Source organism: Corvus moneduloides, chromosome 7 (genome assembly GCF_009650955.1).
Source record: "Corvus moneduloides isolate bCorMon1 chromosome 7, bCorMon1.pri, whole genome shotgun sequence".
Taxonomy (NCBI): Eukaryota; Metazoa; Chordata; class Aves; order Passeriformes; family Corvidae; genus Corvus; species Corvus moneduloides.
In genome coordinates this window covers 30,102,405-30,120,023 of record NC_045482.1, presented here as the reverse complement: position 1 = coordinate 30,120,023, position 17,619 = coordinate 30,102,405, and the positions used below count along the sequence as shown (strand labels likewise).

The following is a 17,619-nucleotide window of genomic DNA, read 5'->3' as shown; positions in this document are numbered from 1 at the left end:
CCAGCCCTTTCTGTTAAGGGCTGCCAACAGCAGCATGGGTTGGGGTGGGGTAGAACAAGAGCTGAGGAGCTCCCACATCCTGCATCTCTCAGTGCCCTGGCAGTTCAGGCAGATGCTCTGCAGCCTTTCTGCGCTGATCTGTTGGTGTGGCCACATGCTGATGTGTTAATGCCGTAATAGCTTCATTTTTGTCACTGCATAATCATTGACCTGCATGTATTCAACACAAAAATTCCTCTCCATTTTTTCCCTCGCCTAGTTTAAGATTCTTAAAGCAGAAATACTGAGACTGTGGGAGCTGCCAGCAGGCAGGATGTGGCCCTGAGGACTGAGATGAACCAAAGTCATGATATCATATTTGACATATGGAAAGGGAATGATCCTGCATTGATCTTCCCCATCTGGGCTGGGCTGCACATTCCCCATTTCCAGCTATGGGGCTGTGGTGCTGCGCACAGGTCCTCCTGGCTTGCATGAAATGTGCACTGATCTATGCTGACTCACATGGCACAGGAGTTGCACTGGACTTGCAGAAAAGGGCAACCTGGGTTTGGTGCATGTGGTCCCCTGGGTGGGCGAGTCCAGCTGTAGCTGACAGAGGACAGGGGCATCAGTCTCATCAGTCTGTCCCATCTCCTCAATCTCTGCTCCCCTGCAGCTCTTCTCTTTTCCTTCTGCTTCTTCCCAGTCTTCCAGCCAAAACCAAAGGTGAAGCAGGAGATGTCCTGGAAGATGCTAAAACATTTTTGTATTCCTGTACAAGTTCAGCCAAGGTCATGTTTATTCTCTGTTCTTGTCAGCACGGTTCTACCGCTCAACGCTCTCTGCTTCCATGACTCATCAGTTCCCTCACCATTCCCTTAGAGAACTGGGACTTTCTGGTGAAAATCTGTTCATGCATCCTGCAGGTCGAGTGCCAGCCTGCAGCAAGCTGAGCAGTGGAGTGGTAGCATGTGAAAACCACCACACTGTCCTCTCTCCACCTCCAGCGCTATTTCCCTTTCCCTGTTTTCCTTCCACACTTTCCACACTTTTCTCATACATTTCTACCTGCACCTGACCCATATCAGGCTGGCAACAGTAGGACAATGACTGAGAGTAGCAGTGGTAGTGTTGGACTTGCCTGGGAACAAGTATTGGGAGGACCTCGGGAGCTGGAGCCAGGTAGCTGTGAAGGCATGGCTGCAGAAACAGCCCAAGCTTGGAAGAGCTTGGGAATGTGATTATTAATGTTGGTGTTAGATGAGCCCAAACACAGGAAGCCAAGTGTGTGCATGGAGGGATGTGAGGCTTGTGGCTGCACTGCTTTGATTGATGTATTTTTTGTTCTGCTGGGAAAGGTGATTCAAGTGCTAGGCATGATCTTGGTTGCCTCTTTGTGCCTCTTAGATTATGCCAATCCACTGGAGAGGGGCACCATTTTCAGTGCCCATCGCTGGGTGTGCTGCATGGCATTGCAGGGCTGTGGTTGTGGTCAGCTGGACCCATGTCATTCTCTGGCACATCCAGCACTTCACTGTGGAAATTCAGAGCCACCCAGAACGTGGCTGTGTTGGTACAGAGCATCTTTCAGAGCTGTTGCATCAACTGATCCTGTGCTGTTTGTTGCTTGAAGTTAAATTTCAGCATTTGCATAGGGTGGGGGGGAACACAAAGATAAGTTCTTGGGGTTTTGGCAACATTCATGGCTTTGCACCCATCTCTGCACATCCACAGTTTCTATGTGGATGGTTAATCCTGTGTATCTGCAATTGTACACTGAGGTGCTGAAAAACCTATTGCTGGTGGTGCTTTGGCATCCAAATTTTACTTCATTTAAGCCAGGTATGCCTGACTTTCGTTTGACAAGTGAAGGTGCTGTTCTGATGTGATAAGCTATGGGTAGAATGTTTGTTTGGGGAAGTTTGGTTATCACCAGATGATGAGTGAGCTTATTCTGCAGGCAGGAGAAGAATTCATATTGCAAGGGCTTTAGGGGGGAGAATTTCACTCCTTCCCTGCTGTAGAGCACTCCAGCCTACGTAGGAATTAATTTGGTTTAGGGCACCCAGCAGTCATCTGACAGACCACAACTTCTGAGAGTCACCAGCCTGACAGAGCTTGACTTGCCCGTGGGGGAGTCAACATTTCAGAAGTTCTGGGCTTGTACCTCGCTCTCAGCTAAGAGTTTGGAGGAAGAAAATGTAAGCATGTGGTTAGTGAGGAGTGAAACTTTATCTTACTGCAGAGGTGTGTGCTCAGATGAGGATGGCAGCTGTGGGACCCGGCGGTGAGGACCATTCCTGTTTTCTCCACAGTGGTGTGCCCGGCTATCTCCAGCACCCACACTAGGACCTCGTTCTGGGTGTGTGCTTGGACTGGCATCCAAGGGGAACGACTGGACTTCAGAACTTATGCCAGAAGGGTTTAGTGGTGGAAGAAGAAATGGGAAAAAGATAGAGAGCAGAGATAATTATGCCAAGGATATATAATTACTCTTTGGCACTCCATGTCTTACATCACACAGGATCCTGAAAATGCTGAGGTCAGACCTGGGAAATGTGCTGCAAGACAAACACTTCCAGCTGTTCCTCTGAAAGCGAATCTCAGCAAGTACCTTCCAGGAGGGAATGTGTGGGCTCACTTATTTTGGAAAAGAAAAAATCTCACCATTTCAACCCTTCAGCATTCACCTTTGTAATTAAAATCTCTAATCACAAGCAGAGTGCAATATGCGACAGTCTTCAGGGAGCTGTTTCTTAAGGTGGTTTTCCATTTTTGCACTATTTAGCCCCTGCCTCGGTGCCAGGCTTTACTTTAGCCTTAAGCTTGTGAACAGGCTTATTGAATTTGGCCAAGACTTAACTAAGCTGTAATGAGCTCCAGGTTGCCTGGAACTTGGCAGTGCCGCCGTGCTCTGTGCTGTTGCATAATGGCCTGACCCCATGTAACCACGGCTTCGTCTTGCACCCCTTCTCCAACCTCTTTGAGTTCCCATTCTGGAACCCTGGGCTTCGTGGAGGGGCTGCCCTCGTAAGGGGAGTCCTGAGTGCCAAAAACCTCCTGCTTTCATGCTCTTCCACAGGGTGAGAGGTGGGAGAAAGTACAAGAAAAGCCCAAACATGGAAACGCGCTGAGGAAGAGAGGGGATGCAGCAGTGTCAACCAGATGGTGCGTCCTCTCAGGCATCTCTGGTGGCTGCAGAGACATGAGAGTTCTGATCATCTTCCTCCTCCTCCTCTGACTACATCAGGCTGGGGCTGGTGTACAGCCTCCTGTGGTCCCCCTTCAAATGAGAATGGAGGATACTCATCCTGAAAGCTCTTCCATTTCAAACTTCCTAGGTGGTTTTTACTGTTTATTACATCATTTTAGTAAGAGCAACTGGAAGGACTTGATTTGTGAAGAATCACAGGAATAATTCAGATGTTGCTCTAAGTAATTTTTTTCCCTATTGTTTATTTAGATCAGCTCAACCACTTGAGAAACACATTATTTGCTTTCTGCTTATTGAGTATCTAATGATGAAAATAAATTGTTGCTGCTCTTTGTTGTGCATTTCCCATAAGGCTGACACCACACGGAGAAGAAACCGGATTCTTTTCTTCTAGCATGACACAAGGAAGATTGTTTATAGCACTTCAGCTCCAGCCCTCTGCAAGCCAGCTGAGAGCAGGATCATTAAAGGCAGGATTTAGAGGCTGTGGGGTTGCATAAATTGATTGAGAGCAAAATTTTTCAGACAAATATTTTGTAATGAGCAAGGAGGGAGGAATCTGCTTTGGATCTCATGTACCCAGCAGTAAGCTGGAGAAAAAGATCTCCTTACAGGAAAAAATGTATAAAATGATCTTTCTCGTTTGAAGATCAGAGTGCCAAATATAGACCCTATCGCATTTCCTTCCCTTCTCCTTCCGAAGCTCGTCCTTTTGAAGTGCACTTTCAATGGGATGTGGATAATTGACTCTGCGAACAACTGACCGAGGACTCTGTTGGTTTAACCGATTGGTCTCAGTTGCTGATTCCTGTTTTGTTTTGGATGATTTTCAGCCCAATTGCCCTGTCAGCTACAATTAGTCGCATTAATGTGACAGCTGAAAGGTCACAGATGACTTGTACTGGTCACAGGCACGAGGGCAGGCAGGAGGTGCTCCCAGCATGTTTTCCTCAGCCCCATGCTTGTGCGCCCCCAAATTGGTAGCGATTGCAAATCCTGGTCTGATCAAAAGGGATGTGAGGTTTGCTTCACAGGAGGGTGATTGAGTGAGAAACGAGGATGCAATGACAACTAACATTTGGATGAACTTCTCTTTAATTAGTCAAGAAGGTTCCTGGTTCTGTATACAGGGGAAATGTGGAATGGCCTCTCATCTGCCAGAGCTGTGAGGAGAGGAAGCAGAAGTGGGATGCAGTTGTAAGCACATCCTGTGGCTCTTTCAACAAATCCATGGCTGTAGTTTTCAGTGGTCCCAGTGACATCTGACATGGCTTCAAGCTTTTGTCTCTTCCACTGAGGATTTCCACTTAGGGGAATAAGGTCGGAAAGGGAACAACATACAAATGAATGGAGCACAAGGGGATAATTTAATTTTTTAAGTTTAATAGGGGTCAGATGCACACAGATGCAGACTCATGGGTCTCATGGTCAGTCTGTGGCCATAATATGGCCAAAATGGTACCACAGAAAATACAGTGTGGTTGTTCACTGGTCTGTATGCTTGGCCTTCTGTATGAGGAAGGAAACAGGAGGCACCCAAAGTGCCTCATTTGAATTATATAGCCCCAAACACCATTGGAAGACGCCAGCTGGAGATGGTTTACTTACAAAGCAGGACGCTGTGCCTGGTGAGGTTCTGCAACAGTCTGGTTTTGGTTTGGTGTTATTTGGCATTTTTCTTAACTTCCTGGATGATGGAAAAGGGAATGTGCAGATTCAACCTGAAGAGGACCCCCCAGCTGGGAAGGGCTAGCAACAGCCTGGCAGAGAGGGTCAGGCTTTCAGATGACCTCTACAAACTGGGCAAGTGGTGTGAAAAGGACAATTTGTGATTAGGGAAAACCTGAAGGATAGAAATATGTGAGGGTAAATTTTCATGAGAGGAGATTTTTATGAATCAATGGGGCAAACTTTTGTCAAGTGCATAGATGTATTTGATGCTGCTGCTTCAAAGCTCTGGTTGGAGAAGGTCTGCAGATGTTTGTGGGGTGAGATGAGTATTTTGTTCACTTTTTAAATGGAACATTAACATTTCCACGAGGAGCACATACTTGGTGAAAAATCCCTTGGCCAAGGACCAGTGCTTCCCTTGAGCAGTTTCGTGGGAGCTTTGCAGCCAGGCCATGTGCTGTGCTGTCGTGAGCATCAATTCTGGTTGAAGCCACACAGGTCTGGACCATTAGAACATACAGCCTACACAAATTCCCCCTCTATTTCTCCAGAAAGTGCACTTTCTGCAGACATCTGTGAGGTGCAGAGGTCAGTGTGTTGTGCTGAGCTTGTTCCCTGTAAATCTCATCTGGGACTTGTTCCTAGTGAAGAGAGCTAGTGCTTTTACAAAGCCTAGCAGCAGGAGACGTCTTCTATCAGAGTGTTTCCATCCATGTTTGGGCAACACAATGAATGCAGATGTAGTAGGAAACTTTTGATTATCTATAGGGCTTTTCTGTGAAAACTTCAAAGCTCTGTGGTTAGTTATATTCTGAGACTTTAAATGGATATGTCTTGTGCTCAGAGCTCTGATTTAATGTTCTGGTTTAATCTATTGTCCAAACATCATTAAAGTTGTCTTTGAGGCATGGGACAGCTTTGATGGAGTCTTTTTTTTATTTCTGGCCATCACCCTACGCAGCCGTAAACAGCATCCTGCCTGCTAATGAGAAAATTCAAGTTATTGCAGTCACATGTCTTGTGGAAAAAGACTGTAGTGGCAGGAGGAAAAAAGGAACTGACTTTGCTTACCTTCCACCCCCAGCTGGCATGAGCATTTGGATTACTGACAGGAAGGAGAAGCTTCCATAGATTAAGATACTCCATTAAAAAGCAGTGTTGCCTGTTAAAAACGAAATTAATAATTTCATGGTCATACCCATTAATTCCTTAACCTGCTTTCATGAGTTATCTTTTCTATCTATAAGCATCTGAAATGTTTCCTAATTAATGCCTTGCATGCCAGCTGTCAGGCTTAATTCTTCCTAACAAATTCAGGTTTGTGGAAGAATTTGACCCATTCTTCAAGTATGTAGTGAGGGAGTAGGATCCCCCACCATATACCCAGTAAACCAGGCACATGACATTGGTATCCCACCCATTGCTTTCCTCTCCCCCATCTTCTGTAGAACCTGTTTGGAAAGTAGAGCTTGTGTGTGTGTGACCTCAGAAAGATGGGGCAGGAGTGGCAACCCTGGTTTCTGCCTTCTCACCACATCACTTGACATTTATCCTTTCAGATGGTCCTTGGAAGCAGCCCCTGCAGGCCTATGTGTTTAGAGGGTGGGTGGCTGCTGAGAGCCGCTGGAGGGGCTCCTGGAGCCCTGGTGGTTCCTGAGGTTCTCCTCTTGCCCTCCATGTCTCCGCAGAGCATGGCTTTGTCGGCTACTCGGAAGAGCTGATGTTCAACAACACACTGCCAGACTACAGCCAGGGGGAGTCCTTCTTCACTGTTTTTGGAGTGTTTTTCCCAGCTGCCACAGGTACAGTAAAGTTTTATCCTCACCATTTTTTCCTCCACAGGAACATTTTGGAGATGAAGAGAAGCAAGGGGAGCTCCTCTGGGCTGTGAGGCGATGAGAGCAGGACTGCACTTGGCCATAGCAGACCCAAGTTGTCAATTCAAAGGTTCAAGCTTCCCTCCAGCATCTCAAATTTTGTGCACTCCTGTCTTGTTCACTTGAACGTGCTCTTCTGTCTCTGTGGTCAGAAATGGCTGGTGAACTTTATGGGTTGATGTGGCGGTGTAAATCCTTCCCTGCCGAGGACAAGGCTCAGGCGCTGATCTTGGCCAATGCTGTCAGGGCAGAAGGTATCAAGCCTATTTAAAAGGGCTGACCATGATTTATCATATCAGATGAGCCTTATGACTTGATTGCACTGGGACAGTGGGAAGAGCACAGGAGAATGTTCTCTCCATCTTACCTCAGCAGGTGGCTGAGCTGGGCTCAGGCCATTGCCCAGGATGGACCCACTACTTGCTGTGTGGCGTCACAGGTTCATCCTTGAAAGTCAGCAGAGCTCATATTTATGAGCTTAATTAGATACCTTCTTATTATTCATTCCCTTAAATTACCAGGAAGATGCATGTCCCCTTTCCAGAGCTGACAATCTCCAGTGGGAATGCAGTAACTATCAGTTGAAGTTACAATACCTTTTGTTGATGCTGGGTGTTTTAAGCTATAAAAAGTACTGATTATAAGCAGTTTCCATAGCAATGAATCCTTGGATTACAGAATGAATTTTCAGAGGATTAGCTCTAAGCAACTCCCTGGAAGTTGCAGAATTGCTGCGGTACAAGGAGACAAACTAAAAGGTTTTGTGAAATAGATGGGACTGGAGGAATGGTCTGGTAGCAGAAATCACTTTGTCAGGTGCACCTAGTGCAGGACTTCAAATTTTTCTTTGAGATCCTCTCTCCCACCTTATCAGGCTGGCTATTGCCTCTGTGTAGACTTCCTCCTGGAATACTCACCTTTGGTGCCATGGAGAAGACGTCTTCTGCCCTCTTCTTTGTTGTCAATTTTGATTGGCTCAAGTGAGTCCCCAAGAGAAAAAGACCTTCCTCATGAGCTCTGCCACTGGTGTAGGAAAGCAGGGTTTTTTCCAGTTCCCTGGTTGTAGAAGAAGGAACAGTTATGACAAAACTGTACAGAAAATTACTGTGATTAGCCATATTAAATGATTCTTCATCACTGCTAATGCTTGGCTGCTAGGAAGAATGCCAAAGCTAATAGATAAAATTTGTTTAAAGCCCTGGCAGCCTGTTGCTCTGTTTAGTTAGCAGTAGTAATACCAGTAGTAATGTCAAACATTCTCTGAAAACACAGTTTGGGATGATGTATAATTACTTTGGTTGTTAACACAGCTTTTTCATGTGTTCTTTTTAATTGCTTGGTTATTTACAGGATTTAAATTATTCCTTCAGAGTAGCAGTGCCAGTAGTACCATATAACATCACTATCACTCCTCTCGTTGCTGTTGGGAGCACTGTGGAGTTCAGGAGCCTCATAAAATGCAGGGCTGTGTTTGGTGCTCTGCATGGAAGAGCTTGTGGTCTGATTAAGAAATTTCTAGGATGGGAGGCAAGACTTCTCTGCTGCCAGTGCTGCTGCTGCAGGGCAGGCAGCGTGATGCAGACTGCGAGCAAGTGGCACTGAGGAATGACAGGGACAAGTTAGCACTGCTCCCAGGCTGTCCCCTCTAGCCTGTGGTCCTCCCCAGTGGTACCCACCTCTGCTGGAACCCCCACAGTGACCCAGCTGAAGCACTGGAAGCAAAATCCTTTGCCTTAAGATACAACAGAAATCTGGGGAGAGTTTCAGCAAAACAATATGCTGTTTAGTTTTGAGGGGTTACATTGAGCCAGTTTGAAACAGTTCTTTGACCCAGAGCAATGCTCTTTTTATCTTTAATTATTAAACGTTGTGTTTACCCTTTTAAATTTTTAGCATATGCTAGTTTACAATTTAAGATGCTGTTTTGATAACAAAGTTTTTTAAAAAATGTTTCAGAAATTGTGAAACACATTGTTTGGGCCTTTCTGAGATGAAATGTTCCTCTTTGAAGTGAAACTATTTTGATGTTTTCAGGATAGGCTTTTTCCTCTCTCTCTCTCCAATGGCTATCTGAATTCAACCAGTTTAAGTCTGGTCTCTGGGATGTACTGAAAAGTGGCTGTAAGTTGCCCAGACATAGCAGTGAAACAGAAATGTCTGAAATGCAGGCTGGTAGCTGTAAAAGCAAAGAGGGCAGCCACTTCCAGAAGAGGGAGCAGGACCTGTGGAGACACCCTTGCCAGGACCAAACAGGCAGGAGGAGCAGCTGGGGACATGCTTCAGCTCACGGGCATAGGATGGTCATCCCAGCAGACCATAAGCATCATGCTGCCTCCTACGAGCATCCTCCTTGGATTGTTTTGCTCCAGGTCAGGTTGTTTTCTCTGCTCCTCTGTGTTTTATTGATATGACTCCAGCAATGTGAGTGAAGCTACCCCAGTTTTATGGTTGAGTGCTGGTGAGCAGAGGCTGGTCTGTTTGCTCCCTGTGCATTAGCTGTTTAAACCATCTCAGCTGGATTTTAAGTGCAGCTGGCTTTATTCCCCCACGTTTCTCATTTAATCATAGGGAAGTAGCCAAGAGATCCAAAACACACATCTAGAGCTGGCCTAAATGGGAGAGCATGGGCATGGAAGACTCAGATTTGCTGGCTTCAGTCAAAAGACTGAAATACACGCTGTGGAAGATGTGAATGTGCCCCTATAGAGATGCTGTGCATTAACCAGATGTTTTCCTACATGTTTGTAAATACCTTCTTAATGCACATGTTTTGCTGCTGTGCTGTGATAGGTGAACACTTGGCTGCCCACCCAGCCAGGGCTTTTCAGCAGGGAGGGAGTCTCGGGAGCGGCCTGCCCACAGCCAGCTCTCGGCAGCAGCCATGCAGCCATCAGTGCATTTTTAAAATTAAGATAAATGCTGTTTCTGTTGTGCAAAAAATGTTTTTCTACTGAAATCCCTGAGGTTTTCTGTCTAATGAAAGAAGTGTGTTGTCTTGTGATACAAGAAAGTAAGATGTCGTTTGAAGCGGCGTTAGTGGAAAATATCATCGCACAGAAACCAGTTCTGAAATAAACCATATTTGGCACTTGCAAAATGACAGCAAATAGATTTAGAAGTTTTGGGCTGAGTTATCAGATGATGTAAACTGGCACAACTCCATTGAAGTCTATGGCGAGGTGCCAGCTTACATCAGTGGAGAAGTTGGCTCTTTAAAAAAATTAGCCACAATTCTTATCTAAGATTTTCCATTCTTTGCCTCCTGGGTGAAGGGAAAAAAACCCACCTTTTATATTTTATGGTATGTTCACTGAAAAATGCACTGGGCGTTTGCAAGAGCGATCATATCTGCGATCATAAACCATGGCTGGTGGAGCTGATGGTTGTGTCTGACACACAATGTAGGTGGTCCCCTCATGCACGTATCCACTGCCTGGATGATGCCCAGGACCAGATTACACTGGGAATAGCAGCAATGTACAGACTGTCTCAGCCATAATTTCCTGGCTGGGTTGACTGTGTTTTCGTGCTTCTTTGTCCAGAAGCTTTGTCACTATCTGCTGCTCTCTTCGATAATAGCCAGTGTGGAAAATCCAGCCTGCTATCTCTTTGAAACAGAGAGGTGGATAATTTTCTCCATGGACAATCTGCAGATATGATTGCTTGAGTTCAGAAGGGATTGGCCATTTCCCTAGGGATAGTCTGTGTCTGAAGGAAGGAACATCCCGATTTTTCTGTGTTGCTGAGTTTTAGATGCAAGTGTGGGGTTTTTCCTCTGTGGAGCAGCCACAGTCTCTGACAAGGCTTTTTGCGGCTTCTTGCAAGACGGATCAGTTCTCTGGCAGGGGCTGACCGAGGCTATGGATGATGGAGATTGTTTAGGATGTTACTTTTTTTTTAAATAGTCAGGTTGTCCTTTCATTGAAAAGTGGGTTGCTTACTCAGCTGCTTGCAAAAGACCCTCTCACAATGGCTCTTTGGCAGCTGTCATCCTGTCTGGAAAATTACTTTTTGGGTGGTGGTGGAGAGGTGGCTTTGCCTTGTCTATACATCTATACTACCAGATTGTCCATACTTTTGCACTAGTTGGGTCAGTGTCATAATTGCAGCACAGAGGAGATGGCTTTGGCCTGAGTGGCTGAGAATATCTGAGCTGGCTCCTTGGTGGAACCAAGGTGGTGGCCTTGACCTTTGGTTGTGGAACCCGTGAGACTCTGGTGACCTCCTGGGGGCCCTGACAGAAGCTAGTGGTGTGCAGTGGCCTGGTGTGACCCCTGGTCACTGCTGGGCAGGAGGTCAATCATCAGTCTCAAGATCCTCTTTATGCAGGCTCTGGGAAGTCATCTCCTGGCTGCTCCTGAGCATGAGTGGGTCTGTGGGAGGGAGGCAGTGAGGCAGCCCAGGCTGTGCAGTCATTGCTGTGCCGATGACTCACATCTTCAACTTTTTTATGTTCAGTCCAGAAAATGCCATTTTGGTGTTTCCCCAGTGCTTTGCTGAGGCAGGACTTTGGATGAGGAAGAGGTGACTCAAGCTGGAAGATTTAAAGGTGGTGCCAGATGTTTGAGAAACTTGTCCAAGAAGCACATGAGATTAACAGCTGTCCTCCTGACAATACTTTGTTCCCTTTGGAAGAAAAATTCAGAGAATTCTAAGTTTTCTGCTTTGTCTCTGAATTGCAAAGTAGCATATCATCAAAGAGTGCTTCATAGAGACTTTATTTAGCATATTTGTGACCATTTCCATGGACTTCTGCCTTTCTAACTTTTCTCACCTCTAGCTAAGCTATTGTGTAGCTGTTTGAAAGGAGCAGGGCTTGAAATCTGCATGGAAGCTTTATCTAGAGAAAACCAGAGCAGCTGACAGGCTTTTAGCTGTGCTGTTCAGAAGTATATCCATAAAACAGTCTTCCAGGAGAAAATGAAGAACTCAATTTGTAGTGCTTTCAGTATGGTGTCAAGGATTCAAATCTGGTCTGAATTTGGAAGAAAAACTCTTCCAGGAGCTGAGGAATGCCAGGATTCCCTGGAGACCAGGGAATGGTTGTTGGGGCTCTGGCTCCGTGGTGGAGATGACAGGAAAAGATGGATGTTGAGTGGACTGATCAAGGGGGAAAAAAGAGATGATCAAGGAAAAAGCATTAATAGTAATAAATAAATAAAGCCCTGGTTGTGTTTGGCAATGTGAGAGTGTCTTGTGCCCATTTATGTGCTGTCCCCATGGCAGGGCAGCAAGGAGAGGAGGTGTTACAATTCCCTTTGAGCAGATGTGGAGATGGTGCTATGAAGATGCACAGCAAAGCCTGGGACAGAGCAGAGCAGAGTTCGTGTTCCATGATTAGCAACCCAGCCATTGCTGACAGCCCACCAGCAGCCAAGGTCTGTAGGGAATAGGGAATAGGCAAGGCATCCATCTGGCTGATTTGGGCTTGTCCCCTTTCCCCTGGGATTGGTCCCATGGCTCGTCTATCCTTCATCCTGGGATAAAACCTTTCCAAGCAGCAATCAATGTTTGAGCTTTGAAATGCAATGGGCTGTTGCTGATTTAGAGCTGTAGTCACTCAGATTTGCAGCTGCAGAGACTGACTTTGTCATTCTTATGCCCTCTGAACCTGAGGAATGGCTGCTGGGCTTGGCAGCCGTGGTGGACTGGCGTGCGGTCGGTCCCCTGCTGCCGGGGCTGCCAGATGCTGTGAGTGCCATGGCACTGGCGTCCTCCTTCCCATTGTTCTGTGGTGATCTCACCCTGGCTCCAGGGACCGTGCCATCAGCACTGCTGCCTGGCTCCTGGCCCACGTGTCCTTATGAAGACGTAAGTCTGACATCCCAGGAGGGGGACAGTGGTGGGCAGAAGTTAGAGTCTTAAAGTCTTTGGTTCTGCCTTCAAATTGTCCCATCAGGACTCTAAATCACAGATTTTTATTTATTTATTTTTATTTATAGCAGATACCTGAAGTCTTCTAAGAAAACTTTTGGCGTAATGTGACAAGGGAATCTCTGTTTTCTTGATAAGTGTGGTATGACTTGTCCTTCAGCTATGGACAAAGCCCCTTAACCAATCTGTACCTTGGCTTTCTAGCCTTAATGTGGAGACTGTAATCCTCTTCTTCATCCTGTTTCCCTCTCTTGCGTCTTTAGATGGTAATTTTTTAGGTTAAGGAGCGTCCCTGATTGTATAATACCCTGTACTCTGGCCTAAAATAACAGTTCAGTATTTTATTCTTAGCCCTACCATGTGTTTTCGATGTGACACTGGGACAATCACTTGCCCTCTCAGTGTTTCTGTTTTCCTGTCTGCAAGGCAGAGATAATGCCTACTTCCAAAGCAGATCCCTCGGCTGGAAGGTGCCACCTACGTGCCGAGAGCACTGTTATTCCCTCTGCTAATGTGATCATCATTTAATATGGACAGGACAGGCTGTCCCCTGTGAATGCAGGGACCTGTAATGGATCTGCTCTGGGGGTTGTACCACCTGCTGCATGTGCTGCCCTAATGAACAGTGGCATTTCTCTTTTCAACAATCGGACAGCATTGTCTTCTGTTAGGTTTGTATGAAGATAAGATGGGTTTTGTTCACATACTGTTTCTTTTCCCCCCAGCATTGTTCAAACTGGACAAAGGGTTCTTTGACATGTAAGTGGTGACTTGCTTCTATTAAAGACATGAACAGTTTTTTACCAAGTAATTGGTGGGAGCCAGTATTTGTCTGTGTGGCAGTGCAATGAAGTGATATAGTTACTGTTCTGAAGCAATCAATGAACTGATTGATTAAATTATATTACATAGTTCAATGTGTGTTATATATACTACAACTTAGATTGACTCTAAATTGCACTTGTGTCTGCAAAATACAGGTGTGATGGCTGGGTTCAATATGAGTGGAGATCTCCAGAAGCCTTCTTCCAACATCCCTCTAGGGTCTCTGGCTGCTATTGGTACCTCGTAAGTCATTGATTGGGGAAAATTTGCTCTGCAGACTGCCCTAAGTGTGACCAATCCATTTCATATTCCCATCAACCTTTCATTACTCAGCCATCTGGAAAATTAAAGTGTGGCTCTCATTCAAATTGTCATCCTTTACCACCAGGTACTCTGGTGGGTTGGAGGAGACGTTTGTTGGTGAGGATGTACTCAGTCCTTCTGCTGCTGGGTGGGATCTGTGCTGGTGCTGGGGTGCTTGTGCAGCTGCAGCCTGGCTGTCCCAGAGTGGGATGCAGAGTTCTCCAAGGCTTGGGAGGGGGATGATTTTGTCATTCACTGCTGTTGATTTCAAAGGGGGTGGGGGGTCTGTAGTTCTTTTTCTTTTTTCCTTTGTGTTCTTCTTCTATATAAATAGAAAAGGAGTATCAAAATTTTATTGGGAAAATGGGGCCAAGAGAAGTGAGACAACCTAGCCACCTGCAAGACCAGGGAAACAGAGAAGCCCTGCATCACCAAGTAGTGCTCTTCCCAAGGGAATGCTACTTTCCAGGAGAACTTTCCACTGCTACATATTAAAAAAAAAAAAAGCCCTCAGTAGGGTTTTCCTGCCTGCTTTCATTGCCATCTAAATTGCCTTTGAAATTATTACTTTTAATCATGTACCAAGGTTCAGTCAGGAAGGAAGAATCTTCACAATTTGGAGTGCTTCCTGCTGAAATTGGTGCTTGTTTTATGTGGGGGGATTCCACAGGACACAGAAGTATCACATGTACCCATCTATCCAAGGCTGTGGTCATTCCCTTCTCTGCTCTGGGCTTAACAGACAAAATTATCCCCCAACCTGAGTACTGGAAAGGCCAGAACACCAGAAGAGGATCCTGGCTGAGGCTGCGGAGCTGTGCTGTCAATGTTACTGCCAGGTGGGGGGACCTGTTTACCTGCAGATCCATGGAATCACAGAATGGTTTCGGCTGGAAGGGACCTTTAAAGGCCATCCAGTCCAACCCCCTGCAATGAGCAGGGACTTCTTCAACCAGATCAGGTTGCTCAGAGTCCTGTCCACCCTGACCTTGAGTGTTCCCACAGATGGGGCATCCACCACATCTCTGGGCAACCTGGACTGTCTCCTGGCTCTCCTAGTGGCAGAATTCTCAATGGTCTTGTCTTGCTGTGAAGAAATTGGTTTATTTTTGTTGTTTGCAGGTGGTTTCTGTACATGGTCTTCGTTTTTTTGCTGGGAGCCATTTGTACCCGTCAGTCACTCCGCTATGACTTCATGATAGCAGAGAAGGTAACTTGTGTTTTATATAATGGTGCTTTGCCATCTGCCTTACTGAATGCTTGACTTTCCAAAAGCCTAAGAAATTTGGGTATGCATCCCTTGTTAAAATCCAGGGGGATTTCCTCATTGCAAATCCCAGTGTACAACTGATTTGAATAGCTCTGCCTTCACCAGCATATCCCGTAATGCCAAACCTTGGCATAATCACCCAGCAATAGCTTTAGGAGCTAAAGTATGCTAATGTGGTCTAATGATAAATGCTGTATTTTATTCAGTATATCCTTTCTTGTTGGTGAAAGCTTAGACCAAATTGAAATCTCTAAAGACCCCCCCCTGCTTATCTTTACTAAGTCAAGCGAAGCTCACATTTCCATATCCAGCCAGCTGTAATTGCAGGGCGAGCAATAGGATTATTAAACTCGAGACATTCCACACAGAGTATTTATATGAGGGGGATTTGTAGTGTAATACACAATGAACCTCACCACTGCAGGCCTCTAGAAAAACAGCAAGAGATTTTGGTGTGTCCCATTGTCTTTCTCTGGATGGGATATAGAAGGGCTAATTTTTTGTTATTCAGTGCTATCCAAAATCATGGGTTCACTGTACTTGACACTATTTCTTGTGATTCATTTGAAGTTGAGAAGTTTACATAGTTTGACCTGTAAGATGGTTTTAATCTAAAATATCAATTTGAAGCTCTGGCTTTGTTTCTTAAGTAATTTCAGCCTTAAACTTCTCTCACCCCCCAAATAAACTCCCAATTATTAGTGGGGCTCTGCCACCTCCTGCTGAGTAAAAAAACCCACCTCTGTGTCAGGGAAAAAAAGAGTTATCTGCCTTCTGTAAGGCAACCTCTTAGTATGTCAATGACTTAATGGGCAAAAAGTGCAGTAACCAAAAGAATCAGCTTTCAATGAATCTGCTGAAGAGAAAGGGATTGTTAAAGCTTTGTTTTAAATTCAAAACCCTCAGGGGGGAAATGAAAAATCCCCTAGCAATGAATGAGAAGATATTTAATAATATCAAATATAAAAAATAAACAAGCAAACAAACACCCCCCTTCCCCCCAAAAAAACAAATTCAGTTTTCTTTCCCCTAATACTGGACAAACAAATGGTGCAATCCCAATATTCATGTTTCTTCTTTGAGTTATTAAAAGATGCGTTAGATTTTAATGATTTTGGAGAGAGGGAGCAGGGAGAGATCATTACTCCCCCAAACTCTCCCTTTCTATCACAGGTGAGCAAGTGCTTGGCTGCCTTTCTGTTACAATATTTTTTTTGCTTTTTAAACATAAAAATGAGGTTCAGTAATTTCATTTCTAATGAGCTCCAACTGCCAATTCCTTGCAATGTATTCACACTTTTCGATGCTCAAAACCCGTAGCAAAACCTTTCATCAGCCTCAGTGAGAGGGACTCTTCCCCTCTAACCCTGATTTGAATGTCAAGTAGCACATTTAAATGCAAGCATTTTTGGCAGCTAATATAATATATGATGTCTGGCACAACTGTTTGTTTCTTCTGAGTATTTCTCAGAGCAGAGTAGGATTAGGGGAGAGGAAAGGGAGGATTCCCCGCTGAGTGTCTGTCTGTTGGTCTAATGAGAGCTGGTATCTGCTCATCTTCGCCTCAGGTTCCTTCTGTCCCACAAGATACCATTCACAAGGCCAAGTGGATTTTCATGGGGAAATGTTGTGGTAGGAAGACCGAACAGTTCTGGATCATGACAATAATTTCACATGCCTTCCCCATCAGCGAGCTTTTTATGGCTTTTTACCCAACCTCCTTTTTGCTGCCTGCAGATTTCGTAGACAAGAAAAAGTCAGATGTAGCTTGAATCATCTTTAGCCATGTAAAGTCTTGTAATTCCTTCTAACAAAACCTGTGCCCCCTGCCTTTAATGGGGGAAGAAGCTGGGAGGGCCTGTGTTCATTTAGACCCTCTTTTCCACAGTAGGAGGGGTGGGAGCAAAGGACATGTGGCATGCAGGGGACCTGCACTTGGTGACATCCTCTGCCACAGATGTCTGTCTGCACCTCCAGCACTCGCTCCAGAGGAGTATGGATGTGTTGGATTTGGACCAAAATGTGGGGTTTTCCTCTCTGCCTGGCCTTTGTGCTGGAGTTACGCCCATGCCTTGCCATTCTCTGTGCCTGGCTGCTGGCTGGCAGACTTGTGTGGTCCTGCAGGACTTGGGGGTGTCTCAGGTGCCCCTGGACCTTGGTTTCCTCATTTTTTCTGTCCGTGTCCTTATCCTGCGGTGCCAGGAGCACTCCCATTTCAAAGCTTTCTTGCACCATGTTTGTATTGTGGGGTTTTGTGTATTTGGGTGGGGTTTTTTAGATATGCTGTCTGTGCTTGCAGCTCTCAAGAGTGGGGACCTGCTTAGGGGGACCTCAGTTCTCAATTCTGTGTGACAGACCAGGAGCTGCCCTTCCTTTCCCTCCACACCTGCAAGAGATGCTCCCAGCTTGAAAGGGTGCTTCAGAAACCAACCTTGTTAGCACTGTGGCTTTAAAATTTTTTTTAAGTTTCACGTTGGCCAAAGGAAATTCTTTTCTCATTGAAGACAGGAAAATAAGGTCATTGTATTATATCCTTTGGAGCATGTTTTTTGAGATGCCATTTACTTAAGTGGCAATTTTGATTTGGTTTTACTGTGGCTTTT

The 17,619-nt window shown here is 45.5% G+C and overlaps 1 protein-coding gene across 2 annotated transcripts in view; it reads left to right on the top strand.

The window, feature by feature from the left end:
- Positions 1-17,619, top strand: part of SLC12A8 (solute carrier family 12 member 8) — a 50,464-nt gene that overhangs the window by 19,747 nt on the left and 13,098 nt on the right. For both annotated transcript variants that reach the window (XM_032115003.1, XM_032115004.1), the window contains exons 6-8: positions 6,556-6,669; positions 13,599-13,686; positions 14,869-14,956. In XM_032115003.1, coding sequence (XP_031970894.1) covers positions 6,556-6,669; positions 13,599-13,686; positions 14,869-14,956 — 290 coding nt within the window. The remainder of the gene's footprint in view (positions 1-6,555; positions 6,670-13,598; positions 13,687-14,868; positions 14,957-17,619) is intronic.